Source organism: Scardinius erythrophthalmus, assembly GCF_964197995.2.
Source record: "Scardinius erythrophthalmus genome assembly, chromosome: 5".
NCBI classification, from domain to species: Eukaryota; Metazoa; Chordata; class Actinopteri; order Cypriniformes; family Leuciscidae; genus Scardinius; species Scardinius erythrophthalmus.
The window spans coordinates 23,182,682-23,197,175 of record NC_138225.1 but is presented as its reverse complement, the minus strand read 5'-3'; the positions used below and the strand labels follow the sequence as shown (position 1 = coordinate 23,197,175).

At 37.8% G+C, this 14,494-nt stretch overlaps 1 protein-coding gene across 1 annotated transcript in view; it reads left to right on the top strand.

Annotated features, from left to right (window-relative positions):
- Positions 1-4,465: 4,465 nt before the first annotated feature.
- The window catches only part of dab2ipb (DAB2 interacting protein b), a 176,207-nt gene continuing 166,178 nt past the window's right edge, over positions 4,466-14,494 (top strand). Inside the window, exons 1-2 of the mRNA XM_081367111.1 lie at positions 4,466-4,528; positions 5,690-5,889. Of these exons, the coding sequence (XP_081223237.1) occupies positions 5,805-5,889 (85 nt within the window). The 5' untranslated portion in view covers positions 4,466-4,528; positions 5,690-5,804. The remainder of the gene's footprint in view (positions 4,529-5,689; positions 5,890-14,494) is intronic.

Genomic DNA, 14,494 nt, shown 5'->3' with positions numbered 1-14,494 from the left:
TTTTTTTATCTACACAAAATATCATTTTGTCCAGTTGGTTTAGCAGTCGAGAGCAGATCTGAGTCTTTCTGTGCCCTCATTTAAAACTCAAAATGGTCAAATTTTCACTGTGTGTAGCTGAATAGGAAATTTTGTTTTGTTGAAGGGGTTTATGTCCACACTGTGTGCAACACAATAGAAGTGCAGATGTGAGGAAGTGTTATTGTGTGTTGGGATTTGCTGAGATCCAGTCATAATGAAGGCACTAATCTGACCACTCATCTAACTAGACCTAGTAACCTGCAAAGGCATATTGATTTTAAATTATAGGATCCTTTTTTTTATATATATGCCCTTAAATAATTTTCCATCTGAAGGTGCTTCATAAATTAAGTTTTTTTTTATACTATGTCTCTTACATTTTTATTTCAGTCTAACAATGTACAGATTGTGCTCATGGCTCATATTGCTTGATTGTCAAACCATTTATCAAAGACAACATCTGTTACAGCATCTACTGCTAAAAACATATGCTGACAGAGAGCATCTCTACAAGGTGACTCCTTCTTACACTGTAAAAACTAAAGGAGCCTCAAATATCCTGTCGGATACTCAAGGAACTTAAAAATGTAATTTAAGTGCCTCAAAGCTCTTTCTCCTATAGTAGGGTTACTGGAGGAGCATTGACAATATTTGAGGTTCTTGCTGGAACTTATGGGATCCTTTAAGCACTTTGTATTTAGTTTAGAGGTTCTGGAGTCACCTTTTCATTACCACGAGACCTCGAAGTGCTTTGGGGGAAAATAGAGGAACCTGAATGCGATAGAAGGGTTATTGGAAGATCTTTTAACATTTAAGTGGTTCCTGGAAGATCTCTTATGTTAAAGCCAGCATCTGGAGGAACCCAGTGGTTCAGTGAGGCCAGAATGATATTATTATTATCCTATTATTACTTAAGTTTGATTCAGTATACATACACAGGTGAAAAATACGTATAGGCTACTATTAAAAATGTACTTGAGTGTGTTTTTAGTAGGCCTTCAATACAAATATAACCTACTTTAATGCATTTTAATACATTTAACAGTAGCCTACGTCTTTTTCACCTGGGTAGCTTACATTTATTTATATAGGCCTATTTTATTGATTAATTTAAACCTTAAACAACAACACTAAATAATAATAATATTAATAAAAAAATCATTAATTATTATTGAATAAATAATAGTAATAAAATAATATTTTTTACTTCTTCATAAATTATTATTTGAAGAAGAAGAACCATGAGGATAAAGGTTTTATTCAGTCACGAAACTGCTGCTATTCCTCTGCTGTCGTCACTTCAGTGATGCTCGCGCTGCTCGCGCGCAACAAAGCTCAGCTGATCTACGTCATCGAGTTTGAAAGTAACGGCTCTCCTCATCAGCGCCTGCCGCATCTTCCGCCGTTTGTTCGGCTCTCCGTTACAAGGTTTGTAAACTCGCCAACGAAATATAAATACTCACTATATATTCAAACACACACATATATAAACTAAATGTATTATACATTACTACGTTTTCAATTGTTTATTGCTATGGTTTATTGAACAGTATCTGGTATGAAGGTTTTAGCCGCGATGCAAACTACGTTGATCTAATGAACAAATTGAAATTATTGACTTATTGTCTTAGATTGATTTAAAGTTAGTCATTCAATTCAACATATTCTGCACAAATGTGTCTTCAAATTGCTGATATAACTTACAGCCTAACTAATTTAGCTGATTCCTGCTGTCGTCATTGGCGTTTGTTATGAATAACAAAAGCAGGTTAATATAGTTTGGTCTGTTTTTGTTTAGCCTAACTTTACTTACTACAGGTGCCCTCATTCTCTCAGATATCATTTTGAATCCATTTAGTGGTCAATAAATACTATGTTGTGAATAATCAGCTTTGTTATTTTGTTTCCCCAGAACAACCAGTAACTTACAATGTTTCAGTGGCAACATTGAATTACAGTAAGTACCTGCACCACATGCAAGTACTTTATTACTATGAACTCTGTGTGCAATTGCAAACCATTTTTATATAAATTGTTGCATTGAATTGAACTAGACAAGTGTACATAAGAATGGTTTCATGAATGATTTACACAATTTTTTTCTGCTTGTGTTTCATGCAGTGAAACTGAATGGTGACTGGGGTTGCATTATGCCTGAGATCTGCTTTTGGGTTCCACAGACAGAAAGTCAAACAGGTTTGGAACGTCACAAGGCTGAGGAAATTATTTAAATTTCACAACAATCACTTTAATAACCTTACTAACAGTAAATTTTGTATTTTGCAGGGATCTCGGTAAGCTGAAATACAAGTTTGAAGAAGAATAAAAATCCTCCTGTAGACCTGAAAATCATTGAAGTGCCTGGACCATCCACCAGAAAAGAGGAAAAACAAACGGAAAATGAAGCTGATGCACCTTTTCACTTTTCTAACTCGTTAAGTACCTCACATGTCCCTTGTGAAGATTTTATAATTGATTGCATTTTATGTTGCAGTGAGTAAAGGTGCGTCACATTTGTGAATTTCATGAAATTACACAGGCAAAAAGGTCCATTGACCATTGTCAGCAGTGTAGCAATGTAATGTATGAAGCACCACACAAAATTGCTGATCGTGTGGATTCTTATTGAAATGACTGAATTCACCAGTGAACACTCACAGAACAACAGATCATTTTACTGCACCTTAACTCTGTTCAAATGGAAAATGTTTTCTGCTTGTTGTGACATAAGGAATACTGTTTCCGGGTCAAAGCCTCTACTCTACTTCCTTTATCTTGTTTCTAGATATTGAGAATATACTCAACCATTTATGGGAACTGTTGATTCAAGTCACATTTAAGCTTTTCAAAAGCCATAGTGTACATTACAGTCTCCAGTCTCACGGCATCCCAGACTTCAACATTTTATGATTCAAAATAGCAGAATAACTAACCATCTGAGATTTCGGAATAGAGATAAAGGTTAGGATCATAATTTTCAGGAATATTACAGAACAATGAGTGCATATTAGCACTGTTTGTTGTTTGTTTTTGGCATCTGAGAGAGCTTTTGGACTTGGAAACAGTTGCGTCAGACTTAAGCGAACTGAAACACGTTTTAAAATTAAGTGAAGATGGACATTTTTAATTAGTCAATTTTAATTTTTTACATTGATTTATTACATGGAACATGTGTTTTCTATGCATTTTGTTGAGATGTCTTTTCTTGTGTAGCCTATTGTATACACATGGTTGATTATCCATGTTACTTATGTATTATACAATTTGTTTTGTGTGTATTCATTGATATTAATCTATTACTAGCTTTTTTTCCCCAAGTGCATTGAAGTGTATGTATTAAAATGGATCTAAAATATGTAATAAACAATTCTTATTTTGTATTTGGTTCAGTTTGTTTATTATAATAGAAGTTTATGGTAACCGTAGTAACAACATGAAATTAATTTAATACAAATAATAAAAAAAAAAAAAAAAAATTTGGTTCCTGGAGGCACCCACAGTGGTTCCACACAGTGCTTCATATAAGAGTTCTTCAGGAAACCTGTGTGGTTCCTCAGAGAACCGGCCCTTTTTAAAGGGTGCCTAGAGGATCTACAGACGGTTCCGCCGGTGTGGCGAAGTGAAGAACCCCAAAAGGTTCCTCCAGGCACCTTTAATTTTTACAGTGTATACTCGCTTGACTTTAAGATCAACACTACCATTGTTTACCAAAAAACACACCGTCCCCCCAGATGCTCCCCCTTCTATGCTTCACCAGGAGGAGGGTATTGCACAAATAGCTTGTAGATAATCTAATTTAACTTTATTATTTACCAGCAGTGAAAGCAATAAATAGCCTATATTTGTTCTGATTTAAAAAAAGAAATTCTATGAAGAAATTAACATTTTATTTTATTATTATTTTTAAACACTGAAACTTTAAAATTATTCAATACAGAATGTGTACATTTAGGAAAGGCCATAACGCATAACAGTAATTCAGCTGCAGTGAATATTATTGTTCATTCAATGCTTTCATTTCCATGCAACAGCAAAATGTAGCATGAAACCATTTGTGTGATCAATGATCATGGATACACATTGAAGTTTTGCACAGTGGATGCTGAGCCAACATAAAATATATTTTAATGTAGGCACTCACACCCTAAAAAAAGCAGCAAACTAACTCAGTTCTCTCTCACTGTAGGCTATTATAGACTATGTGGTCTCTTGTGGATGAGTATGATACCAAAGTTTTCATTTGTTGGGTGTTGCTTTAGGTTAGGGATTAAAAGAAGGATTTAGCATCCATCTGTGGTCTCAGAGAAATTTACAACAACAAATGTCCTCTAAAAAATGAATTGCAGAGTCCCAGGAGGTTATGAGAATTTGTACCGTGTATCACGGCAACGATTCCCCTTGATGTCATTGGATTGGAGGCGGTGACTGTCAATCATTTGCACGCAGTGGTATGGGGCGGAGCTAATGAGGAAACTACAATCTTCACGCGCGTCTTTGAAATAATCAGGTAAAATCCACGCTCATTTCAAACTCCACTGATCGAAACAGTTGTGCAAATACCTGCGATTAAAACGCGAGAGCCCTGGCGGTGGCATATCTCACGTTTTCCCCTCAAAGTCTTTAAATTTTTCTCAACACACCGTTAATAGCAACTAACCACAGTCACTGGTACACACATTATCACCTCACTGGACAAACGACAAAAAACGGTAATATTGTTAAATGTTGTCATTTAAGTAATACGTTTTGTTTACATTCACTGTTTTTTTGGCGCTATATTTTGATATGTTGCATTGTCACTACACATCAAAATATTGTACACCATTAACTGTGTAAATTATGCTCTAAAATGATTTTTGTTGTGAATCTACCCCGTTAACACCAATTAAAACATGGAGGTAGGTAGGTTAATTCTTTGGCTGTCTATCTTTCTTTAAGGCTAATGGTTAGACCTAGAGATTAGCTTTGAACGTAAGCTAATAAAACTCATCTTTCCATTTAAAGGAAAATGATATAAAATGATAAAGTAGCCTACTATTTGTTCATACACAAAAAACAATACATTTATCTCTTATTTGACATAATATCAATGTAGTTACCAAAGAAATGGCTGAAAATTGCTGAAATGTGTTGATTTCTGAAGGGTCCCGAAACACCAAAGTTTTGGGGTGATTTTGTGTGAGGTCCCCTGAGACAGCAAGCACATGGGTGGGGCTAACTCAACATTGCCAAATGTAATTGGTATGCAATTAAAAATGCCAGGGTGCCAGGAAAATAATAAGCAGCATAAAATATTATTCTCTCTTTTTTTAATTTAATCTAATATTTAATTCAAAATATTTAAATAAAAAATGATAAAGAAATAGGAAATAACATAGGTCATATAATGTATCCAACATACCATATGACTAACATCTCTAAAAATATAAGTGCATGGGTATTAGTCACTCAACAACTGTGGCAAATGTAGTACTCATTTAGGTGAAATATCATAATATTTCTTAGATGAAAACCTTGTGTGGATGTTAGATCAAACTAAACAACAAAACCTGCTGCTACAGATAATACTAGTTTTGTCAATTAAAATTGATCTGCATCATGATCAGCCTGCATGAATTGTTCTCCCCCCCCCCCCCCTCTCTCTCTCTCTCTCTCTCTCTCTGTGAAGCACACACATGCTGCAGCTGGGAGGACTTGGGAGTGTCGGACAGTAGCAGATAGATGGATGCACACCTCTCTCAGTAGATAATCCTCACGTTTATTGGTTCAGATTACCAACCACAATGACGCAAAGGAGAAGAAACACAATGGAGAGCCCTTTATTCTATTCATCTCACAGTCAACATCATGGATGGATTCAAGTCTCAGGTAGGACTGTCCCATAAGAGGGGTGGCGAGGCAGTGCTTACAGTGAGAACAAGATGAGAAAATCTGCAATACTTTTGCTTAGCAGTACAAGATTTGATCACTTACTTGTACTTTTTAAAAAACAAACAAACAAAAAAAACCTGATTTGATAACAAAAAATGTACAAAGGGAATACACACTGAGGGTTAGTGTGTGTTTCATGAGAAATCTCAGTCAGATAAAACTGCTGTCTTCTACATTAGAAAAATGAGCTTGGATCTGGATGAAACTCTGTGTCATGGCAATACATTCATTTATTGTTTTGTTTTTTAAACAGCAGTGTTAATTGAGGCACTTCTACTTGATGTGCTTTTTATGTGAATCTGCTATCAAGATAAACTTAAGAACACAGTTCAAAGAATTCTGAGGATTTGTCTCAGAGGAATTTATAAGCCGGAGAAAACAGCTGCCCAGTAAGTCCTTGTAGGAAAGTAACTTGCTTGTAGTTCTGATATATTCTGAGCCAAGTCAAAATACTTTCACTTCAGAACAAGGCTGTTGGGTTGGAGAAATTATTCATGGTTATTGCAGCTGAATGGACCTATTCCATTTTTCTCCATTCACAGACATATATTCCTCTTTTATTATAGATTTTTATTATATAGATATTCCTGTCATTTGCAATTGGTGGGTGTTTTCCGTCCAGACAGGCACTCTGACACATCACAATTTGTCATATCACAATGACAAAAAAGTATAAGGAACAAGTCTCATGATTAGGGCTGCACGATATTGAAGAAAAATGTGATATGCGATAACTCATTAAATAATGCGATGTTCGATATACGATACGCTTAAAATGCGTAAAATTAAATTAAATGATCTACTATATAACCTACATATGTTTCACATTCTTTTTGTGACAAGAAAACATCCCTACAACTTCTGAAAGTGAACAGCAGTGTTTTCCTGTAGCATAATAAGTGTTATTTTAAAATCAGTGTAAAACACAGGGTTTAGGGTTTCAGGAAGGCCTACAGTACATAGGTTTATTTAAAAACAGAAACTGAATAATCAAATGTAAAAATAAAACACGGCTTAGTTTTCACTCTATGAATGAAATATATATACTGACTCTTATTAAAGCTATAAAAGTTATTCAGCCAAGAGCAGTAAGGGATTTTCTCTTTGTCTTTTGTTCATGACACCAGTAAGCCGTTGTGATATGCATATCGCGATATATACATTTGCGATATATACATCATTTCGATATATTGTGCAGCCCTACTCATGATTACGCAGTAACACTGGCATGTGATTTACTTATGTTGTGCTTAAAAGTTATCAAAAGGTTTATTTTTTATTAATTAGCGAACATTATTAATGTTTAATTGCATTGATGTTGGTTGCATCTATATGTTTGATACCATGCAAATAGACATTTATGGGAAATAATATTTGCACAGTATGGGCCATTCACATAACACGTTTTTGCGTTTAAAAGCAGAAGATGCAGGGCAGTGAAATGAACTTTTAACTTGAGTGCCACGTGTTATGCATGACCAGAGGTGGGACAAAGTCATTGTTATGCAAGTCACAAGTAAGTCTCAAGTCTTTGCCCTCGAGTCCCAAGTCAAGTCGAGTCAAAGATGAGGCAAGTCCCGAGTCGAGTCAAAAGTCAAAGCCAACAAGTCTCAAGTCGAGTCCAAAGTCCTACCATTTTAGTTTCGAGTCATTTCAAGTCCTCTTACCACAGAAATAAAATGTATACAAATCATGTATGTCTGTAAGATTTGTATTTATTTAAACCTCTTTTTATACAATGACATTAATCAAATACAGTAAAAAACAGAAAATTTAATTTTCACAAAAAAATTCACATGAATTTATTTCTTCTGCTGAACAGGAAGGAAGGGGGGCGGTAGATGGGTGCAACTGTGATGCAATTATTAAAGGAGAACTCCGGTCAATTTTAACATTGAGCTCATTTTTTTGTACATTTGGAGTGCTGTCAATACAGAGAACAACGACAAAAATCGGTGTTGCCTACACCGAGTTATTCTATTTTTAAAATTTGCACCCTGTTGACTTCAATGGGGCAAGTACTAAACCTGCTTTTAGGCTCTTAATATCCTTGATGTGTCATTACAAGTGCACAGAAAATGTGAGTGATTCCTTCTGAGTGAACACGAGCGGATCTGACTGCAGTAGATGTAAAAGATATGTATAAAAATGATGTTATTTAAGCCAGCGCAAATACCTGTTTACATCCTGTTTTTCGGTTGAAGTTCAAAGTAGTCGATTGCCGAGTTCACGCGCATAGGTTTAGTTACCTATGATCACATGCGTGAACTCGGCAATCGACTACTTTGGACTTCAACCGAAAAACAGGATGTAAACAGGTATTTGCGCTGGCTTAAATAACATCATTTTTATACATATCTTTCACATCTACTGCAGTCAGATCCGCTCGTGTTCACTCAGAAGGAATCACTCACAAGGCTGGGCACTTGTAATAACACATCAAGGATGTTAAGAGGCTAAAAGCAGGTTTAGTACTTGCCCCATTGAAGTCAACAGGGTGCAAATTTTAAAAATTGAATAACTCTGTGTAGGCAACACCGATTTTTGTAGTTGTTCTCTGTATTGACAGCACTCCAAATTTACAAAAAAATGAGCTCAATGTTAAAATTGACCGGAGTTCTCCTTTAATAATTGTAATTTTTGCATCACAATAAGTGTATTGTGATTGTCAAAACCTTTAAGTAACTAAACTATATTTTATTAGGTTTAGTGACAACATGTTACAATGTTTACATGGTTCGATTTCTGGTAAGCTAATACGCTTTTTTATTATTTCAGTTCAATTCACTTATTATGATTTGATTTAATATTGACTCATTTGGATAAATATTAGGTAGGCTACACAAGATAGGCATTAATTTTTCTCAAGAAAAAAACGACTCACCTAATGCTGTAAACAGAGATCCCTATCAGCTGGCAGTATTGGTTAAAAATAACACAAATTAAATATAATGCGTTTTTTAATTATAACAACAACTTTATTTAATGATAAGTAAAAATATAATAAACATGCAATAGTACACATATTTAGCAAAATACTCTCTATAGCTCTTTTTTCTAGCCAACTAACGTGCCTAACTTATATTATGGTCATTAAATGGCTTTCCTGAGGTAAATGTTATGACATAATTGTTCTCCAACTGTTTTATTGACCCCTTTGATTGATGGGTCGATATTATGTATGAGGAATATACATTTCGGTAAGTTGTACTGTATCTTTCAGCAGTGTTCATTCGCGTTTAACGTTATTTACTATCAGCTAGAGATGATCGGTTAACGTGCCGCTAGGGATCTGTCGTGTCACATTTACAAGCGCCAAAACGGTATTGTCTGAATTTCGTAATAAAAGTGACAGAGTCTGAGAGCAGAGATTTTTTATATCATAACTAACCTGCTCTGTCAAGTCTGTCGGTCTCCGTGTCCTCTTTGCTTCGCGATTTTTCTGTGCGTGAGAAAATGGATATGTGGCTACATCATTCGTTCAAATTCGTAGCATGCGTTGTGCCTGTTGCGCTTCATTGGTTGTCTTGCAATGTGCCTGCTTAGATGCTGTCGAATCAAAACAACGTGGGACTACAGTGATTGGATGTCTTGCAGGCAGCGCGCGTGCTCTCTGCATGCATACAGGTGGTGCACATTTTTTCACAGATGCAAATGAACAGAGCGGCGTGTGAACGTTTTTTCCCCAGTTTTCATGGGAAGTAGCAAGTCTTCTCGAGTCAAAAGGCGCAAGTCCAAGTGAAGTCACGAGTCATTGATGTTAAAGTCCAAGTCGAGTTGCAAGTCTTTGTACATTTTGTCGAGTCGAGTCTGAAGTCATCAAATTCATGACTCGAGTCTGACTCGAGTCCAAGTCACATGACTCGAGTCCACACCTCTGTGCATGACAGTTAGAGAAGTGCAGCAATATCCATTGCTGTAAATTATAATGTTGTGATGCCATCTCACTTTTAGCATTTAAAGGGATAGTTCGGTCAAAAATGATATTTAACCCATGATTTACTCACCCTCAAGCCGTTCGAGATCCATATGTCAATCTTTTTTCAGATGAACACATTTTCAGTTATTTCAGAAAATGTCTTTGATCTTTCAGTGGTTATAATGTGAAGTAATGGGGTCCACCTCCTTCAAGTCCCAAAATGTGCATGCATCCTTCACAAAAGTAATCCATCCGGCTCCAGGGGGATAAACGCAGGCCTTCTGAGGGTAATCCGTGCGGTTTTGTCGTAAAAATATACATATTTAAAACTTTCTAAACGAAAATAACTGGCTTCCGGTAGCGGTCGACACGCGTTCACGGAGATGGATGCTGGCGTATGACGTAGCGTAGAGTTTTGTTTTGCTCTGCTCTCTGGCTGCGCTGTCACGTTCGTTCTATGTCACAACGCTTCCTACGCTACGTCCTACGTCATACACCAGCATCCACTCCGTGAACGCGCGTCGACCGCTACCAAAACTGCACGGATTACCCTCAGAAGGCCTTCGTTTATCCCCCTGGAGCCGGATGGATTACTTTTGTGAAGGATGCATGCACATTTTGGGACTTGAAGGAGGTGGACCGCATTACTTCACATTATAACCACTGAAAGATCTAAGACATTTTCTAAAATAACTGAAAATGTGTTCGTCTGAAAAAAAGATTGACATATGGATCTCCAACGGCTTGAAGGTGAGTAAATCATGGGTTAAATATCATTTTTGGCCGAACTATCCCTTTAAAACTATTTTAACTTATTTTAATCAGTTTTTGCCTTTATTGTTTTATTTTACATTTATTTTAATATTGATAATAACAATCTTGTTCTTTGTGAATATGGCTGGTATTATTTTGTAGAATTCCATGCTCTTTCTTTCTTTTATGTTATTCTGGATGTATCAACTATTCAGGCTTCAAATCATTAGTAATCCTTCATTACCCAGTTCTGCTCCCCTAGATCCCACTGTATTTTTCAAACAGCAGCACATAAAAGTGAGCATATGTGTGTGCTGTGCCAGGAGGTGTTTTATTTGTGGAAGCTGTGTTTTTCTTGTGCGTGCTCCATCTTGAGTGTGTCTGTTCATGTTGTTGTTGTGGTGCGTATGTGTGTATGTGCTTGTGCATGCGTTGTGTTCTGCAGTGCTTTCTTAGTTACAGTTTAAGAGCCTGGGGACTCAGTCACACACAGCCTCTCTTTAATACCCTGCTAATTGATTTGTCCTCTGGAAAATGTCAGTGGGTGTGAATTGAGCTCTCATGCTCCCCTCGGGCCCCTTCAGGTTCTTCCCTAAAGCAGCCTTCCCTTCTCTTTAAACTAAATGACCCATCATAAATATCCCATCATTCCGTTCTTCGCTCAGGTGAACATGCTCATGAATTCCACTTCTGGTTAAATGTCACTGCCTCCAAAGATTAAAGACAAGGGTTGTAATTCCAAAACAGACATCCTTTCATCAACGTGGGCATGGATAAATATGGATGCTTTATGCAAATGTATGTTTATTATTGAAACTATAGTCAACATAGAGCATGAACATGTTTCAAAGGTCATAGATGTTTTTCAAAGAACTTGTTCATGTCTATTAGACATGTAGAAAGAACAAAGAAATACCAGGTTCCCATTACTTCTCTTTCTTTGCACTGAGCAATTAACACAAACATGTTTAGATTTTTGCATGACAGGGCAGCTCTTCTGAAAATGCTAAATGTACATTTATTATTTATTATTAGGCTACATTATAGTTTATCTCTCTCTGTGTCCATTTTGATGAAGCTAAATTCTCAATAAAACTGTTTTCATTGGTATATTTTACTGTTTCTGTTGTCAAACAACGGAATGAATATGAAATGGTGACTGAAACGCGACCCATTAAGACATAACCAGCTCTCCCTTCCAAGATGTTAATCTGCACAAAAATCCTGATAATCGAGCCATCGTCTGATGAAATCAAATACACATAAGATAAACACAATATCTGTTTTGTGATTTCGGCTATACTTGCATGTAAAATTAGAGAAGCAACATCATATCTGTGTTTAACTGAATTAAAGCGCTGCTCCTCTCTCCAGCGCGAGACGCAGAGAGAGAGCGAGAGAGAGAGAGGCGCGCGCGCGTGCTGGGAGAGTAGGCCTACCGGCGGTACCGGTAGATTCTCAGAAACTAAATAAGGTTTGGGCGCTTTGTTGAAGGGAAAAAATCGCTAAAGGGGTCTGCAATGTCGCTAAGTTGGCAACACTGTGTATCTCCATTTCTCCAACTAGGTTTTGGGCCACGGGTCAAACAGAAAATACGCGCTGCGTTAATCGAGCGTTAAAAAAAATAGTGCCGTTAATATGATTTTGCGTTAACGTTTTATTAACGCGCTAACTTTGACAGCCCTAATATATATATATATATATATATATATATATATATATATATATATATATAAACACTATACATAATAACTAGTACACATTATCACAGTTCTGTCAGGTCCATTAAGTCAAGAACACACATGACAATAAAAATTATTTAGGAAATTTTTATTGAATAAATTGCAATTCAAGTTGATAAATTCTGAATTAAATTATGGCTGTATGGCTCTGTTCAGGGAGTCCTCTGACCTTTCATGAGCACCATGAAATAGCAGAGAGTCAGTGGCAAATGCCACGATATACACGACAAGGAGGAGCTGGGGAGGTGGCGGGCTGCAAAGAAGCTAGCATCAGCAGTTAGGAGCGAACTGAATCTGTTCAAAGAGGGTACCTTGTTTTTATCGTAGCCATTAGCAGCGAGGGGAGTTGAAAAGCTAATGAACTGATGCAAAACTGCTGATGCATCTGAGCTGATGAGACCGTGTTGTTGGCCAATAGCGTTAGCAATACGCTTAATTTTATTCACTATAGTTTATAAAATGGTAATAAAATATGACAAAAACTCAGAGTTATCAAATCAGTTGATATTTCACTGGTTTTGGCCATCCTTCTGTTAGACTGTCTCACAAATGAATTAGGTTAAATAGCTGTCAGCTGGTAAATTTAAGTACACAATTAGATAATATCAATTTAGGTCAACCAATTACCAAGCAATGCTTAATTTTGTTCAGTATGTGGTGTAAAAAGGTTGTGTTAGCAATTAAAGAAAAAAAAAAACACTTAAAGCTAGGGTTGGTAATCCTGTTCAGAAACCCTTTTTTTATACTGGGTGAAATGGTCCTTCCATCCTGAGAGTAGTCAATACATTATGCCCATTGACTCAGTGTTAAAACTCTAGCCGCATAACATACAGATAAAATGTCACGCACTGTGCAAAGCAACAATTGAAACCTGCTAATTCACTGGCTTGTCATGTTGCTAAAATAATGTACTAGCAAACCTTATTTAGCATTACATATCGCTAGAATAATTATTTACATAGCCTACTGCAACGTTAGTTCCCTATCGTTCGGTCACTACGACGTACGTCGTGGTGAACGACGAATAGGAATCTCGCTAGAGAGGCCAATCTACTTCGAGTGAAACTAAACAAGCCAATACACATTGGCGTGCAATCATTTGCATCAGCTGTGCAGCCTCGCAGCGCGGGTATTTAACGAGCAGCTGGTGAGATTGCACTTCAGCTTTTTGCTTCGGAGCCAAGCACTTCGATGCGTTCTACACAGAGTGACTTTGACAAGCCTTATTTGGACCTCTCCTTCCGGTGCGGGCGTTACAACACGGCAGCGCGAGCAGTCTTTTTCCTCTCTCTTCTTTTCTCTGTCTTTTTTGTTTTTGTTACAAACTGAGCAAACAAAAAGCTGTTATAACAGCTGGTAAGGTGCGCCATCAGAGCGCTCAAAAGCTGTTTTTACAGCTGGTAAGACCTGCCAGCGAGAGAGAGAGAGTCAGCGCACAGACAGGTGCACATTCCTGTCTGTGTTCGCAGTGACTGTTCCCCTGCGTGTTTCAGCACCAGTGAGAGCAGTCCCTAAAAGAGCTTACACAGATAGAAAGCGTCTTTTTCAAAAAGAGAAAAAAATGACTTTCTATCTGTGTGTTTCTGGATGCGGTCGTTACCTGGGTTCGCGGGATGGTCACCAACGCTGCCTCGTGTGTCTGGGCATTAAACACGCTGAGGCAGCGTTTGTGGATGAGTCATGTACCCATTGTGGGAAGATGACCATCGCGGAGCTGCGGTCGAGACTCACGTTCCTGCAAAGGGGCGGAGTCCCCGTGCCGCTGCCTCGATCAAATCCTCCTCAGAGGGTGGCTTCGGGCAGTGACATGGGTGACCTGAGGATCACGGTGAGCGCGGCTTCTTCGGGGAACCAACCCCCTAGGAGCCCTCACTCCTCTCATGCTCCGCAGCCAGTTGAGCCCCCATTGGAGAGAGCTGGACCATCCTCGCGGTGTGTACCGGTTGTCTCCTTTGGGGCTCCCTGCGAAGACCAGATGTCGATCGCGGCATCGGAGGGTGGGTCAGACGTCTCTGCGGATGACGACTCAGCGCTGTTACCTCCTTCGGGTGTGTCAACGGTGCCTGAGACGGACCCGGAGATGATGGCCATGCTTTCCCGGGCCGCCAACGGGGTCGGGCTCGTGTGG